At 51.6% G+C, this 17,101-nt stretch overlaps 6 protein-coding genes across 6 annotated transcripts; 1 reads left to right on the forward strand and 5 right to left on the reverse strand.

The window, feature by feature from the left end:
• Window positions 1-103: 103 nt before the first annotated feature.
• Window positions 104-1,765, forward strand: KY384_000321 (uncharacterized protein; the record flags this gene model as incomplete). The annotated part of the gene is made up of 4 exons (XM_044808858.1): window positions 104-284; window positions 320-541; window positions 619-1,402; window positions 1,528-1,765. 4 exons carry the CDS (start codon window positions 104-106, stop codon window positions 1,763-1,765), a joined length of 1,425 nt encoding a protein of 474 aa, XP_044665611.1.
• A 385-nt stretch (window positions 1,766-2,150) lies between these two features.
• Window positions 2,151-4,138, reverse strand: KY384_000322 (uncharacterized protein; the record flags this gene model as incomplete). The annotated part of the gene is given in 4 exon segments (XM_044808859.1): window positions 2,151-2,328; window positions 2,493-2,640; window positions 2,655-3,816; window positions 3,974-4,138. The coding sequence occupies 4 exon segments, from the start codon at window positions 4,136-4,138 to the stop codon at window positions 2,151-2,153; spliced, it is 1,653 nt and encodes a 550-aa protein (XP_044665612.1).
• Window positions 4,139-6,347: 2,209 nt separating this feature from the next.
• Window positions 6,348-10,216, reverse strand: KY384_000323 (uncharacterized protein; the record flags this gene model as incomplete). Its single annotated transcript, XM_044808860.1, has 4 exons — window positions 6,348-7,236; window positions 9,224-9,550; window positions 9,703-9,923; window positions 10,037-10,216. The coding sequence occupies 4 exons, from the start codon at window positions 10,214-10,216 to the stop codon at window positions 6,348-6,350; spliced, it is 1,617 nt and encodes a 538-aa protein (XP_044665613.1).
• A 16-nt stretch (window positions 10,217-10,232) lies between these two features.
• Window positions 10,233-10,811, reverse strand: KY384_000324 (uncharacterized protein; the record flags this gene model as incomplete). The annotated part of the gene is made up of 2 exons (XM_044808861.1): window positions 10,233-10,350; window positions 10,540-10,811. The coding sequence occupies 2 exons, from the start codon at window positions 10,809-10,811 to the stop codon at window positions 10,233-10,235; spliced, it is 390 nt and encodes a 129-aa protein (XP_044665614.1).
• Window positions 10,812-11,392: 581 nt separating this feature from the next.
• KY384_000325 (uncharacterized protein) lies at window positions 11,393-13,027 on the reverse strand (the record flags this gene model as incomplete). The annotated part of the gene is made up of 5 exons (XM_044808862.1): window positions 11,393-11,489; window positions 11,568-11,730; window positions 11,811-12,591; window positions 12,645-12,741; window positions 12,861-13,027. The coding sequence occupies 5 exons, from the start codon at window positions 13,025-13,027 to the stop codon at window positions 11,393-11,395; spliced, it is 1,305 nt and encodes a 434-aa protein (XP_044665615.1).
• Window positions 13,028-14,087: 1,060 nt separating this feature from the next.
• KY384_000326 (uncharacterized protein) lies at window positions 14,088-15,272 on the reverse strand (the record flags this gene model as incomplete). Its single annotated transcript, XM_044808863.1, has 1 exon — window positions 14,088-15,272. The coding sequence occupies one exon, from the start codon at window positions 15,270-15,272 to the stop codon at window positions 14,088-14,090; it is 1,185 nt and encodes a 394-aa protein (XP_044665616.1).
• Window positions 15,273-17,101: the final 1,829 nt, after the last annotated feature.

The following is a 17,101-nucleotide window of genomic DNA, read 5'->3' on the forward strand; positions in this document are numbered from 1 at the left end:
AATGTCTAACTTGTGCTACCCCTGCGTACCCTCCTAAAATCTCCATTTCCCGTATTGACTGCTCCTGAATTCGTTTACACTTTGCACACTAGTTTCCCCAAGCATGCACTTGGTCGAAAGCCTACGAGACAAAGTTTCGAAGGGAACGCCAATCTTGACAAAAGATGACAATGAATTTACTGATGCCCACGTACGCTGGACCAATATTGATCGCAAAACACCGGCGGTGATTGTACAGCCTCTAAGCGAAGATGATGTTGTTGCCGTGGTAAGGAACCTCAGACGTACACGCACGTATAAACGATAACGACTCACCAAGCTTGTCTCTATAAGGTCAAAGTTGCTTGTGCCGCAAACGTTCCATTTGTGCCCGCATCTGGTGGGCACAGCGAGTGGTCGACCGTCGAAGATGGCATCATCATTGACCTATCCAAGTACAAACAAGTGTCTGTCGATGCAGACCAGCGTACAGTCACGGTGCGTGGTGGAGTCCTGATGAAAGAGCTCCAAATCGCTCTCAGCGAACAAGGTCAATTTACAGGTATGCCCTTTCCCCCTCCTCATCCTGAATCTTTGCCCGGCGAAGAGTTCTCAGGATAACGTACTGACCCTCGTTAGCCATCGCCAATGGCAACACAGTGGGCGTCATCCCGTATGTCATTGGCGGTGGCATATCCTCCTACTCTCCTATTGTTGGCTACGCCTGCGAGAATCTCCTCTCGGCAACTCTCGTCACCTCTACCGGCACACTCACCACCTGCAGCTCATCCCAAAACCCCGCTCTTCTCTGGGCCCTCCGAGGCGCCGGCCAATTCTTTGGCATCACAACTTCCATAACCCTCCGAATCTACCCCCTCAGCCTGATCCACCCCTCTCCTCCGGGCATCCGCCAAATCGGCGTGGTCTTCTTCCCGCCCCCGCGCGCAGCCGAAGTCTGCCAAACCCTCAAAAACATCGTCGGTGATTCCCCAGGCGAGAATCCTGACAAGCACATCTCATCCGGCCATTTCATGAGCATGCACAATCCCGATTTCGGCGGACAAGTGCTGATGGTAGCACCACAATACTTCGGCACGGGGCCAGAACTGCAGAAGACATTCCAACCCATCATCGACCTCGAACCCCTCCATCACCAACATGGGCCTAGCAACTTCGAAGAGCACAGCGATCACCTGGGCTGGATGTGTCCGAAGGGGGAGTACAAACGGTTTAGCCAGACAGGGCTGGTGGGAATAAATCCCGCGAATTTTGCGAGACTGGTGGATCTGCACAGGGAGTTGCTGGAAACAATACCGGGGACCGAGAGATCGGTATTCACAATTGAATGGCATACCTCTACCCCGAAAACGGGGGCGAGGGAGACAGAAACGGCGTTTGGGATGAAGGGGGTGGAGATATGGCTGTGAGCCCCCTTCCCCTGCCCTATATTCCCTCCCATATCACGATACTCTTACTCTCATACTAAGTCCACGAAAATCATCACATCAGCCATTCCCCTCTCGCTACTCGCTACTGACCAAATTATAGGAACATCCTAACATGGTACACGGACCCCGGCTATCACGCTCAAGTCCTGCAATTCGACAACAGAGCGCAGGAGATAATGCGCGCTGATACGAGGGAGGACGCATACATAGCGTATACGAATACGAGTCGAAATGATCCAGTGGAATGGCGATATAAAGACCCGAAGGCGGTAGAGAAGCTAAGGGCGTTGAAGAGGGAGTGGGATCCTGATGGATGTTTTACGAAGGAGTTCTTGTGAGCAGAGGGAGGAAGGGGGGATCCCTGAAGAGATTGCGCCGAGAAGGGGGAAATTTCGATGGCTGAGAGTGGGTTGAGTATGCAATATCTCTTTCATGTAAAGTTGTATGGATGGATGCTAAATATATACACTGAAGAATTCCCAAGTATATCCACAACTCCTCGTCAATCATGTACAGTCTCTAACCCAACCCAACCACGTCCAGTCCGATCCAGTCCGATATAATCCATTCTATACCCAACCCTTTTGACCCCTTCCCCACCCTTTCCCTAATTTGAACCATCCCCCCGACTCCCACCAACACCTTTCCCCTCTCCCCAACCGAATTCCCAGGCTCCCAGCTCTCCTCAGCTCCCCGCACAATCCCCGCCGCACCTCCCGCTCTCTACCACCTCCGCCTTGCCGACGAAACATGTTGAGTCCCACTCCCACCAGCGGTGATATCGAAATACTGATTAAACCGATTGTGCGGATCATACTGCGTTTTCAACTGCTGCAGTTTCGGCAGGCTCTCACCGTAGATCTCCTGCAGCGTTTCGTCGCCGTGCGCGAAGTTGATGTATCTGTGGCCCACCCAGCACGTTAGCTCAATGATCCATACAGCCATATTCGAGCAGTAAAGACAAGGCTAGTCGCAGTCTCCATAAGACAGTATGGCCCTTCCCTCTGGAAGAGGCTGACTTCACAAAGAAAGAAAGGGGGAAAGGGGGAAAGGGGGAAAACTCACGTCCCATTCTCCAGCTTCGGATCAGTAGCCCTCAACAACGCCCTCGCCTTCTCCCCAAAAGCCTGCGCCGCCCCATCCAATTTCTGATCCTCATACAACGGAATAACCACAATATGCAGCGGGATATCCCGATGCGGGTACGCGCCCCCTGCCCGCCAGCACCAAGCTGCACCGCCTTCTGCACCGGATAGTATTCTGCCAACACACTACTATTAACCGCCTCAGGATACGTGGTCGTGAACGTCTTGAACTCCTCAAACACCGCCCTCCACGTCTTCGGATCGAGCCCCGCTCGCGATAGCGACGAGCCATACACAGGCTTCCTCAACCCAGGCGTGCAGAAAGTATCCCCGAAATCAGCCCAATGATTATACGGCACGCTGGCCGCCTGATTCGCCACCGCCGGCTTAAGCGCCAAGATGGGCGCAAAAGCCTTCTCCGCCTGCGCCGTGTCCCCAAAGAAAATCGGGATCGCCGTCACGGCCGCGCCAACACCGGGGGAGACAGAGAAGAGGAAATCAATCTCCATATCCGGCTGCAGATCGAGATCGTGAATCGCCTGCACGAGCCCTTCAAGCTGGTTATCCGCGAACGTTAAACTGCCCTGCCATGCGACATTCCCATTCTGCCCGCCCGCGACAGGGTACGCTTTCACGACCGCGGAGGTGATGACGCCGAAATTGCCCACGGCCCCGCGCACGGCGAAGAAGAGGTCCGGGTTCTGCGTCGCGGACACGACGACGCTTTCGCCGCTCGCGAGAACGAGGTTCGCGGAAACGAGCTGGTCGACGCCCATGCCGTAGAGGCCCATTGCGCGCGTCAAGCCGCCGCCGAGCGAGGCGCCGAGGTAGCCGAGACAGTTACATGTCGGGTTCGCGAAGCGCGTGTCGTTGCCGTAGGCGGCGTTGACCATGTCCTGGGTGAGCGCGCCGCCGCCGATGGTGGCGAGGGTTTTGTCGGCGTTGAAGGTGATGGTGTTGAGGGGGGCGATGTTGATGAGGATGCCGCAGGGGCCGAGGTTGAAAGTGTCGGCCCATCCGTTGCCGCGCGATTGGAGCAGGAATTGGAGGTTGTTGGTTGATGCGTATTTTATGACTGCTGGGACGTCCGCTTCGGCGTTGATGGTGACGATGAAGGCCGGGGTGGGCGCGCCGTAGTCGGACCAGCGTTGGATGGGTTGTTGGGAGAGGGTGGATGTGGTGAGAAGGGGTTTGAGGGAGGCGGAGAAGGATTCAAAGGTTGGGCAGGATGGGGCGGCGGTGGTGAGGGTGGAGAGGAGGAGGGGGAGGAGGGGGAGGAGGTGGGTGAGAGATGGGGAGCGCATCTTTTCGAAGGGTTGTCTTTTCGCCAAGAGAGAGGGAGAGAGGGAGAGAATAGGAGTGAGGGAAGAGATGAGCGAGTGGAAGGGAGGGGGAGAGAAGAATTGGATATAGAGACGGAGAAGGTCGTGATTATCAAATCATATGACTCGCGTGGCTTACAGGTCGGTCCCTCCCTCGCTTCATAACGACCCTTTCAGGACCGACGATGGCAGGACGGGCGTTTAAATATGCAGGTCCCTTCTGCCAGATCGGCAGGATGGACCCCGTCCCCTCCCACGGCCCCATGCACGGCATCGGAAGTATTCCACGCGAATGCAAGACCATGACCAGTATATTCACCGTCGTTGCGACGTAAAACCTTGCAACAAGCCAGTGCGAGGATGGAGAGTGGTCCTCATAAAGTGGCAAAGACTGATAATAGTAGAAACATAACGGCGTCTAATGGGCGTTGAGGCTCCAACTGCAAGACAACAGTCTTAGCCGCCTATCGGATCTTCTCCAACAAGCAAGACACCGAGGATTTTACACGCCCCATATGCGGTTCAGGCGAGCACGGCCCATTTGGCAGCTTGTATATATGTCCAGGGCCGAGGCATGTTGGCGCGAGACGTGCATATAACATTTCTTTTCAAACTTTGCGTTGGTGTTGGATGGGTGCAATGATCTGGGAAGGAGAGAAGACGAAGGATTGAATGCGACCTTCCTCTTGAGATTTTTATGTTTCAGCGCCAATTTAGCACGTTTGAGTAATTTAATTAGGGCTAGCATGAACGGCAATCGGCAAGGCTACATTGCCGTGGCCTTGTGGAGCTGACCGGGAGTTTGATACTTCCCTCTGCCTTTGACAGCTATTACCAGGCGCTGATGACGTTGACGTTTCGTAGTGGGTAACACGGAGATATGCTGTATCATGCAAAGACGGTGAGATAAGCAGACCGTCTCATACGCGTAGGAGCATTGTTGCAATTACGCCTCAAGATTATGTGACATGTTTGACAACAGCCCCGTCATTCCATCTCGAGCACCATCCTCCTTCATCTCTATCATATATATCTAATATGACATTGCCTGCAGTTTCACACCCTCGATTCCACGCCGATGATGCTTCTCCCACAGAGCTATACAAATCCCGATACTCCCAGATCCATCTCTCCTCCCCCTCGCCTTCCGCACCACAGCCCAATGCATCCAATGCCCCCACCCATTAAATTTGACCAATCCCCAGCCCCCGACCCTCCCCTCATCTACCGTCCGCCCCCCTTCCCCCTAATTCCCCAGGTTCAATATCATATCATCCTCCACTCCCATACTTCCATCAACTCAAGTGCATGTCCCAGGATAGCTAGAACCGTCCATCAAGCAGTCTGGGCAGCTCCTTCGCTCGACCATCGCCCATCTGCTTTGCAAACATGTCCCGGTATGGCCTCGAACCAACGTAAATCGCCCAGTCATTTACTGCCTCGCTCGGAAGCGCTCGAGTGCGTAGCTTTGCACACGTATTCCTCGACTTGCTCGAAGTGTTAGGGTGCAGTTGGGGCCGATAATCTTGTTGGATGGAATGATGGAGCACGTTCCAGTAAGGGAGTGGTGAGCACTGAGGAACGAAGGAGCGGTAAAGGAGCAGGTCGTGGTGTGGCTTGGAGATAAATCCGTGATGAGTTACACTCGTTCGTGTCTAAGCTGCTGAGCGACTTCGTATTCAGAGGATCATGAGATCTTGCTCAAAGTTGAGGGGCGGCGTGTAACACTGAATATCGCCGGATGTATCGTGGTCATTTCACTTCTCGCGCATCTCAGGCTAGATAAACGTTTTGAGATTATTGTGCGTAGCCGGAATGTCATGAATATCAAACATCAAGTACGATTTACTCGAGGCAAGTTTTGTAGATCAAGCTGTATATTTGTCAACACGAAATGCGGGAATGGCGAGGGTAGGGTGAATTGTAGGTTTTGGTCTGATATGTGCAAAGAGAGAAATAAGTACACAGTATAGAGCGATACAGACAAGACTTCAAGACAGACAGAATGAAGCTAACCTGTTGGACATACCGTGCGGTCTTCTGGGTTGTAACAGTCTCTTTAATTTCTTCTCACGTTGCATGAATAGCCTGACTCAAATCATAAGCTCCTCGCCTTGAAAGTTTCAAGCAATGCTGTTAAAAGATAACCATGCTGAACTTTATGCAATATTGATTTGTTTTCGAAAGTTTGTAGACATTTTAGAAGGTTCCCGCAATTCGAACGGTACATGAGATTCAGACAATGAAACAGATGAAGGGAAGACTCGATTGGATTTATGCAATTTCCTGCTTCCGAAGAAATCATTCTTCTGTAAAGTGAAAAGCAGAACGCATAGATATAGTTAAATGAGTGTCGTCCAAGTCTCCGAAGCGTGAAAAGCAATGTGCTCCCTGGTATATACCCTTTTCCCGCGTCTCCCAAAATGAGAAAGAAGTTCAAAAATATAACGAAGCAAAACTGTGAGATACGCTGCCCAGCAGCTCACCCTTACTCCTCGTTGCCTTCGCCCTTCTCATCCAGCCCCCTCTTCCTCCGGCTCTTCCTCCAGCTCTTCCCTCCGCTCACTAGTCGTCACCTTCCTCCTCTTGCCTCCTCCTTCTTCCTCCTTCTCCCGATGTGCGGGTGAAAATGACCCTGGCGTCATAGTCAGCCCCAAGCCTTCACTCCCGGGTACTCTTGAAATAGAGAGAGGAGAAGTGAAAACCAACCGAGCAATTCGCCATCCTTGGTAGAGCAATTCTGGATCCGTCTTTCGGAAAATGAACATGCCATGCCACTTGCGTCCTACTAGAGGCTCTACTTGTCCCGCCTCTACCGCTGTGGCCGTAGGTGCATTGAACTCGGTGCGCGCGAAACCCCAGTCTGGTGCAGTTGGTACGATTTCGAGAACATCCATTTCCCCGACTGCTTGTCGTTGGACAATCAAACCTTCAAATTGCCCACCTTCTTCGAGTACAGGATCGGGATCCGAGTCGCGTGGGCGCTTGCCTTTACCCTTGCCTTTTCCTTTGCCTTTCCCAGATGTTTGAGATTGTTGCTCAGTCGGAGCTTGGGCTTGCAATCGCGGTTGGGTTGTCGCAGATCGAGTAGTGCCAAGAGCAGCTGTGTACGCTGCACGAACGGCATCTTCACCCTCTGCTGGATTACTGAGGACTGGAAGTATGACGATTGCTTCTTCGTTGTGAAGCGCGAGGATGTCGTCGATGTCTGGGGTGGAGAAGGCGTTGTGGTATACTCCTAGGAGTGTCCTGATTGCAGTAATATCAGATGACACTAGAGAACGTGAGCATAGACGTCCAAAATAGATCAATGATAGATCATTTCTAGGCCTGTCGTATCCGAGACTTGCGCGCGTGAGTGACACAACATTTGCAATGACACGGAGGACAGTGAGACGGAAGCTATGGATGGTCTAGCTTACTGATGGTTTCCCGTATGTGCTGAGGTAGTAGACCCTCCAGACAATCACACTCTATCCCTTTAGGAGGAGCCAGGATGATGACTCTGGCTTAACGCTCTGCAACTGCTACACTCGTTCTGTCATACATGCAAGCCACAGCCGCTGTGGGTAATATTGCAACAGTAATCGAAGATGGTGTCACGTTGACGTCTGACATTCTTATAGAAGGATTAAAAATCCTCTTTGAAGGTCTGGCTGCTTCGAGACTCGGCAAGTGTGAACGAGCCGGTTCGGCAGTCGCCACTCATAGGCATAAAACATAATAAAGGAAGCATGCTATACTCAGACTAGGGTGAGCTGAGAAAGATTGCGTTGATGGCATGCTCACACCACAGGAAACAAGGCAGAGCTGTCGAAACTAGTGGTGCCTGGGCCTGGTTTGAGTCCCTCTAGTTCCCATAGTGCATCAGGCTCTGAAGCCACCCGCAATAAGCCTCAGTATACAACGGGTCGTGGTTGGTTGAGCCGTGATTTGCCACATCAGGGGCAGAGCTGTAGGCATTCATTTTTCGTACTCGTCACTGGCAGGTTGCTATGAGATATGTGTCATGCTGTAAATATAGGCCAGGCTGTGCCCGTCGGAGATGATAGAGCGGCCATGGTCCTGAGGGTAATATGGCTCTTGTGAGGTCGAATGTCCAGTGTCTGTGCAGAAGAAGGGTTCAAATGACGAGTGAAGTGTTCTAGACTTGAAGGCATGAAAAGATGGCATGACTCAAACTTTGCTGACTTGACCACGTGTATACTAGACCGTGGCTGAGAACGGCCAGCTAACATGGAATAGGCAACATTTATAGGCCTGAGAAGGAGTAGTAAGAAGCAGATGCATAAAAACAAGGCATCAATACTTCTTATCGCGGGGATTATGGCGTTATTGCATGACCAAGCCAGAACCTACGCTCAAATGGCTCTCGGACGTCTTCACTGACCGACATATGATGATGATGATGATGATGATGCGTCACAGCTCAGATGTTGATTATGCCAGAGATGATGATGATGGTGGGTGCTGGCCTGGATGTAGTATTGACGAAGAAGTTCAGGGTGTCGGCCGAAGCTTCTTCGGATCTTCGCTGCAGCCCTATCGGACTTTAATTTCCCCATCCCAAAGGAGACTCGGGGCGCGGACCACTCGCGGTGCGCGGAGGATTACCAATCCGTCTTGGCGCCTGCTTACGTCATTGCTGATGAACAAAGCGATTGGAAATTCGTCGAGAAGAGAGTTAAGGGTGTGCTTTCCAAGTGAACAATCGTGAAGAGTCTATTGTGCACTATATCATATTTGAGAATGCTTGCTGACATATCCAGACAGAGTCGAATGTCAGCGATGCGATTATGTCAGCCTGAGAGACACCCGACTGTGGAGGACGTGAACGGTGACATCCTTCCAAATTCCCTTTATCGACGATTCTTTCACCATTCTAAGCATTCAGATCAGCGCTATGTGTGGCGCCACCATCCACATCCACATCACAACTGAAAACGGAAAATGCTCGGGTGAGCCTCCGAATGAGCACATCGAATGACTTGCAGAGCACCTCGAAACAAACCTTTCATAGTTTCAAGTAGGGTGACCGTCTAAAGCACTATGTTTTGTTTCCTAATCATCACATCGACCGTCAAATTACCCAAGCTAGCAATATCAATTCCCTGCCACCAGCACCTCACTCCTTCCGTTCCTTGCAACGCCCATGACTCCTTCAGTATCCTTTCCGGTACAACGTCCACATATCCTTCATCCTCGATTGCTGATTTGGCGAGAACTCCGTGTAACTAGTTTGCATAAAAGCGTCAGCCTCATCCATTCACAAGCCTCCTCCCAATTTCCCTTCCTTATGCCATCTCATCCTACACATCTCCCCCTCCGGATACTCCCTCTCCACCCCCCCCAATCCAAACAAAGAAAAAGAAAGAGTCACCAAACTCACCACTCATCAATCGAATAATCCATATAATTCGTAATCGGATCCAATCCCTCAACAAGCGGACAACTATCCTTGCCCCTTGGACAGCCCACGGTACTAGTCCCCTCCTGCGGCGTATCATCCACATAATCCCCCTCACTACTGGCCAAACAACTATTATCCTGAAACGTATGCAGCAAGCCAAACCAATGGCCGACCTCATGCACCGCCGTTTTCCCGCGGTCGTACCCATACACGGCCATGGGGGAGCCGGGCATGGAGGAGGCGAGGATGTTGCAGCCGTCGGTGGCGTAGTCGGCTTTTGGGTATTCGTAGGTTTGGCCGCCGTAGCTGTAGGTGATGGTGGTGGGGAGGGTGCAGTAACTGTCATCCATCCCCACGAATAAGTATTAGCACTGCCCCTGCCTTTCCTTGCCGCGTTCTCTAGGAGGGAGAGAATCGAACATGACGGCGGTAGAGAATGGGAAACGAGAAAGACTCACCCCAACAACGTCGCCGCACCAGCCGCACTCCCTCCCCCAGGATTACTCGACAGATTACTCTGGAAGTAAATATTCAGCGCCGAATAGCTGCCTTTGCGGAGGGCTTTCTTCATATTAGTGCTCTGCAGGTCAGTCGCCCACTCGTCCTTGATGGTGAAGGTCGGCGTGTTAATGTGGAAACTGATGCCCGAGGGGCGGTATGCGGTGTTCAAGGAGACGACCTTGATAAATCGCACCGGTTTGGTTAGCGTTGATGCAGAGTATCTGATTTGGGAAAGGGGTGGGGGAAGCGGAGGAGAAACAGGGAGGGGGGAAAAGGGACGGGAAGGCTTACCTGGTTATTAAGAATACTCTTCCTTACGGGCGCAGTGTAGAATCGACTCATCTGCTTGGTAACGACGAGATGGAAGTATGTTTCGACCTGGATAGCTTGACCTGCGACCCTTATCAGCAATCTTCCTTTCCACCCAATTATTCTCATCATCTTCTCCACCTCCTCCACCGTCAACCCCATCCCAAGAAGAAAAGTCTCACTCACTAGCAGCAACATCCCTCTTCTCCAATCCCATGCCCTTAAGTCCACTCTCCTCATGACTCAACCCCCTCTTCTCATGCGCCCGTGCGTTCTGCAACTGATTCAATTTATCCCTGTCAAATCCCAGTGTCAGCTCTACCGTTCACCACCTCTTCTGTCCTCCACCCCTTCCCTCTCCTCCACCTCTTCCCTCTCTTTCCCCCACCCCCTCATCAACACCCCTTCATACTCTTCCCCCATACTCCTCTCACAGCCCTGAACAAGACTCCCCACCCCCCAATAAACATCAAGAAAGGACTCACCTCAAACCCCCCGGCGGCGGCGGAGTACCACAAAGCTGCGCGCTGGTATTCTGCGCCTCGCCCGTATCAGGATTCTCGACCGTAGCGGGGATGATGCGGCTTGAATCGTCCGTGGGGGAGATATAAGGCAGGCTCTGCGCCAACGCCTCCGGTATGGGTCGAGGATGGGGGTATGGGTTTGGATTGGGGTTGGGGTAGGGGTAGGGAGCCGCGACAGCTACTGCTGAGACCTGGGGGAGGAGGAAGAGGAGAAGGGAGAGGTAGGACGTCATGATGATGCTGAAGGGAAAAGGGGAGGAGCTGGCCGATCTCATCTTGACTTTGGCGATAGATCAGGAGATCGTGAGCGCAGGGCAGAGTAGGGCAGGATGATGCGACTCCTCGCGTCGGACGATCCACGGAGATGACGATCGAACGAACGAACGGACGGGAGGAATGACGAGACCCAAAATTTGTAAAAGGAGAGACATGTTTCATATGGCGTGGTCCTCACAAAGCGCAGACGCTGTCCATCAAACGGTGCAGGTGGCAGGTGAAAGAGGGCCCTCAAAGGAAAGGGAAGAGCGTTGCCAGATACCGCGAACGGCCCTTTTAGCGACAGGACTACAAGGCAAGGTGCATTTTGTGGAGGAAGTGGTCAAAGAAAGGAACGGCACAATCGGCACGACATCAAAAGGAACATGCGGTTCGATCATGAGTGCCCTTCGGGGCGTTTTTGAGGCTGAAAAGAAATCATGAAATGTCAAAGTCTAGGTCATCGCAGGCCAGTGCAAAATCCTGCTCCAGAACGCCTATATAGCCCATGCGGAAGATTCTCGCTCAAGCAGAATGGAATGCATTCACAAGACATACTTTAAGCCTCAATTTGACCAGGTCGTTGTATGCCGGTTGCAGTTGCGGTACTGGGCTGGTCATTGTTCCAGGACAAGTAAGTGTGGTCTCCGAGTTTCCTAGGGTATGTCAGCATGCTGGAGGTGGCGTCGTCACGCCAAAGAAATGGCTCATCATGCTGTTTGCACCCGACTCACCTTGGCTTGATCATGTGTGTTACGGTAAATATAGCGCCCAGGACTATACAGATGCCACCGACGGCGACATAGGCAATACCTAAGAAGGGGTTCTTCCCTCCCATGACCGTTCGTGTGGATATGACAATAGATTTAGTGCCACCGTAGATGTTGACTGGGAAGTCTGGGTTGAATTAGCGACGAATTAGCAACGAATTAGTCGTGGCCATGGATAGAGTAGCACATGGCCCAGGCTTTACGTACTGTTCTCGATGTCCACCTGGTAGGTGCTACACTTCATTTCTTCTTTGTCATTGCGCATTGCAAGCTTGCTGAACGCTGGAAGCCCGGCAGTCCTCATCCATACGTGAAAGTTCTCATCATCATGTATAGGCAAAGGAGGATTCTCCTCGCTATATCCGTTCTGCCACTTCAAGTGCCAGTTTGGTGGAACAGCAATCTGGTCCAACTTGTAATTGGTTTTGCCATACAGTGCAGAGTCGCTACTCCAAGCGATGCCTTTGTTGGTCATATTGTATGTGACGTTGGGTAGGGGGCTATTGTGTACGTTCAGCTGAATGGGATTGCTGAAACTATCATTGAAGAGCGAGTTGGCGATAAGCCCACAGGGGTAGTAAGGCTTGCCGTCAGGATCCAGTCTCAACGGATCGCATGAACCTCCTTTGATAGTGCTGGCAGGTATAGCCTTGCCTTTGAGCTGATCGCTATCTAGCGACTTCACGTATCGCCGATGGTTTTGATAGAAGTTGGTGAGACGGTAATAGAAGAGGACGGGGGGTTGGAGATTGTCAGGAATGTTGAATCGGAGCGAGCAGACTTGAGTGTCCACAGGCGGTGTACCGACGCCATATTGTTTTTGTATGGTGCTTTGCTTCCACTGCGGTGCAGGTGCATTCTTGGTACAGGGACTCGGGCTGTTGTACTTAAAGGAGGAGTGGGAGGACTTCTTCAGCATATCGACATACGCGGTGCCATTCGGTGCTACATCATGGCAGTCCGAGTAGTCTAGGACTATCTCTTGGACCTGACCAACGCCATAAGCACTTTTCGAGCTACCAGTTCGTAGAATGCACTTACTTGAGCGCTAGCATAGAGTAGGAGACCCCCGATAGGAGCAAATATGATGCCAATGGCGAAAAAGAGAGGAAGGACGGTCTTGGGGGTAAGGATGGGTCTGGGAATAATTAGTCCTAGTATCATCCGGCTTCCTCGTATTCTGAAGCAGCACTCACTGCCATGCTTTCAATCGCTGCTGTCGAAATGCGGTATCTGCGGAGACGTCCCAGTCAACACATTTCATTACTATCCACCAGCTGCATCCTCTTTGCCAATGTAATCAGATTCTGCAGAGAGCTTGTGCGGTACGTACTCGCCGGTCTCCTACTCTTCACTTTCTTCTGAAGATCGGGGTCATGGTCGGCTCCGTTCAAGGAGTCGGTATGGGTGTGTGTCTCTGACATGCTGAGGGGAATCCACGCATCCGAGCTTTGACTTGTATTCCTCCGAACTGTCCGCCGGTGTATCCGCAGAGCCCGTGTAGCTTGCGAAATAGTTGACAATCTGAGATTGAGATGCGGCTTTTCTCCGTAATCCGCGCCTTCTAGGGCTGAGCAATGAGAAGCCGAATACGGCCCTTACGCTAAACCATTTGCAGTGAAGTGATCGTGATGCGTAAGATTCGCATATTGGGACAAACGTGGCAAATAAGGGAAGCTGTGCTGCGTCTGAGCATAGACGGACTACTATTGAGCCCCCCGCTGCTTATATCAAGGCAAAAGGTGTAAACATCGGCGACAAACCATGTCGTCGCTTCGCAGAGGCTAGGGAGTAGCATAGTGAACAGATAGGTGCAGTAGTGCCATGGTCAAGAGATGCTGTAGGGTGTGATTATAAGTAGTGGGTGCCAAAGACAGCAGGCACATGCCTGTATGGAAAGAGAGGGCGACGATGAGATCGCAATACTTTAAGCCACAGATCGAGCGCCACGACATGACGTGCAGGAACGATCGCACTCCCGCAAGTCTAGCAGGGATATCTGAAAGTCACAGACGACTTCAACCACGAGCACGAGCACGAGCAAAGGACATGAATATTGGGTTTAAAGAGCGTCCGATTGAATGGTTTCTATTTCAATACTATCACCACAACATTATTCATCCAGAGCAAGATCTGATATACCACAAAACATTGGGATTCAATCTTCTCGCAAAGTGACTTTGTATGCTATCCCAATGCATATTCCGTCCTCCATTCGCTTTCCATTCCATTTCATCTGCTTAAAGGGGTATCTGAGTTGAGAGACAAAAAGCCAAATAACATTACACAATCTGTATCTTGTTGTGTAGCATCCAAGCCACCCGAGACACCGTACATAATCATAAAAAATCGTAAAGAGAAGAAGTATTTGAAGGCGGCACGATGCCGGCCAATGTGACAGTTAGCGCACAATCTGTGGGCTCCAATGGAATGTTCGATGAGAAATTTCGTAAATGCTGTAATGGTGAGGAGATCGACTTCCAACTATTCGATCACGTCGTCCTTGTACTGCTCGAACCAGTGCTTATCAAACCAACCGACCGCTTCCCATCCACTCCACATCGTGCTCGCCTTGTTCACGTCGACTTTGCAAGCCTGTTGCGCATTTGTCTTCCTGAAGACCTCCTGACCCCGCTGAAGCGCTTCGACCCGACCTTGGAATATACGTCGTTTCTGTGTGAGGTATTGCGCAACAGGTAGCCGGATAGCCGAGGCAAGTCGAAACTCTGGCTCACGTAGAAGGTGGCGGTCAGGATCATTGGATAGATCGAGAGGAGTGGGATGCTTGATGGTATCGACAGGGAAATGGTGGTCGATGTCGACGGTGTCAGGAGGAGGGGCGTAATCTTTGAACGCATTGTAGTTGATATCCGGCTCCTTCTTCTGGCCAGTCTGACGTGGCGTAGTTGACCGGCCTTTGGGCTCGTAATCAAGCATCTTGTATTGTGGTGAGTTCTTAGGTGTTCGCTTGACCCGAGGAGCTGTAGACTTTGGTGTAATTGGCTTGATTGCGCGTTTGTTAGGCTTTGGGGCCGGTGCGATGGCGACAGGCCGACCAGCTTTCACACCTGGCCCAGCACATATGCGCTTGGTCTGATAGTATGTGCTTTCCTCCTCTTCCCGATGTCGTTTCAAGTAGGCAGCAGGATCCCGGTTGTACAGAGAACCAATACCAATTTTGCTAAAGAAACCGACTGCTAATTGGTACTCCTCCACCCTTGGCTTGTTGAACTTGTCGGGAAACTGGTTCAAATGATTCTTGATGTGCAAAGTTATCGACTCGTCGGTCGGTTCCACAGGCCTTGGATGAAACAAAGGCTCTTCATTGTTGCTGCCTGTCTCACTCTCTGCGAACAGAGGAGGATCCTTGAGGTCACTTGATTTTCTGACATGTCCTTGCGATGCTCTTTCTGGTTTGTGCAATCTTTCTTGCCAGGGCGAGACAGGAGGAGATGGGAACATATGCATTTTAATATCCGGAGACGTCTTCATTTTGTCGCCTGAACTGTGGCGCAAAGGAGCGAGCTTGTCGTCCGGAGTGAACTCTCGTTTGTAGGAGGTCGAAGGAGATTTGGAGGGCGTCGTATTGAAAGTGTCGTGAGGTTTTGACATTGGGGGCGAGAGTAGGCTCGACACTGATGGTAACCGGGTTGTGGGTGATGGCTCCATGATGGATGGAGAATGTTGATGATGGTTGTAAGGTTGGAGGAATGTGGATTGATGAAAGAAGAACAATGGCCAATAAGTCCTTAAGGGTGACAGAAGTCAAAAGAAGGACACACTATCAAGTGTGTCGTATTTGTCAGGGCTGGCGCGGTGTTAAGTGTTCTTCCGTGTCCAGTGTCCGATGGTGTGGCGAATGAGTCGGAATTGTCATAAATGACTCAGAATGAAGGTTTTAGGCTGCAAGCAATGGCTGATAGATAAAAGCAAGTCCCCAGTCGACTGTCCAGCAGTGATCAATTGTCCTTCCAGGTGGTTCAGGTTGGTAGATGAGTCTTGCAAGCCGGGGTGGTACAAGTCAGAGGGCAAATCCGGTCGAGGGAGGGAGTGGGAGGAAGCAGGGTTTTGTGGGGACAAGTCAGCAGTTAGGCAGCGATGAAGGACGAGAGTGACTGGTCAATGCGTGAGGAAGGTCATGGGGGAGAAATGGGGCGCAGGCTGTCAGAAGTGAGAACAAAGGAATGGCGATGCCAGGCTGTAAGCGCCTTGCATCAGGATAAGGTCGAAGAAGGTCATCTGCCTGGCCGGTGACAGACATTTCAATCAACGACACATGATTTGCCAATGACTCACGAGGCGGGGCCACCGAATTCAAAAAGGTCGAGCATCAGCACCAGTTTGCCGCCTGATTTGAGGGATCCGGACGAGGGTAGAATGGGTGGGAACGGCGTTCCAATGCCATCCACCTTCCACCGAGGATCAATTGGTGTAGAGAAGAAGATGGAACATTGGGTGAGGCAAGAGACGTATGAGTAATAGACTACGCAAGACTATTCCTAGTGCATCTAAGGCATTCACTTCCAAACCTAAGGAGCGTACGCTTGCGCCAGAACAGGGAATCCCAAGGATGCAAGATGCGCCCTTTGCCACACCCAGTTAGCCCCCAGAGCCACCCGATCGTTTATCGCATTCGCATTTTCGAACCAGGCATCAAGTATTCTGTTATACCTCGTCATCCATCTCTCCCTCCATCACCACCAACAACCATCAGCGCGTCACCAGCACTCAAACAGTCGCACTACTACTCTCACCTGGTCTTGCACCTATCGACTATTGACTTTCCAGTCAGGTAGCAATGCTCACGAGGCGTGGTCACGATCAATTGGGGGAGAAAAGGCGACAGATCAGCCATCACCGTACCACCCTCGTACCCTTTCGTGTAGTCGTGTGATTCGTCCACCTGACCCTTTCTACCAATTGACTTCCGCGTTCTTTCGGACCACAGCCACAATTCGGGCAACTGACGCACTCCGGTACTGCAACACTGCACACTGCTGCAGGTTGTTCCTTTCGCTCGTGCATAATCATCGACGGGTGTGAAAAGGACCCCCGTTCGCTTCTGCAAGGTCCCCGGCCTCGACATGAACCCGTAGTTGATCCCCTCCCATGCCGCTCCGAGTCTCGCCCGTAACTCAATCGGCCTGCCACCGACTGATGCATCTGCCAAACTCCGGCTCGAGGTTGTTTTGATGTATGAAACGGCAGGTCGCATTTCCTGGAAAGGGTCTCTTGTTGGAGGATGTGGGTTTGTCACCTTTGCGCACGTATTGACCGGTCTGCTGGAGGGTCATGGGCATGGTCATAGTGACTTTCTCAGATGATCGCATCATCGGGTCTCTTTTGGTGTGGGTGCTGAGACGTTTTGGCGCTCCAAACGCATTCGTCTGCAGGGTCAACGCCTGACAATTTACTTCTCTTAGTGTGATGAACGGAGAACTGCTTGTCATTTCAATTGATTTTCTATGTTGAGCTTACTCAAGGCGAAGCCGAGGAGC

This window comes from Bacidia gigantensis (assembly GCF_019456465.1).
Source record: "Bacidia gigantensis strain McMullin 20006 chromosome Unknown contig_49, whole genome shotgun sequence".
NCBI classification, from domain to species: Eukaryota; Fungi; Ascomycota; class Lecanoromycetes; order Lecanorales; family Ramalinaceae; genus Bacidia; species Bacidia gigantensis.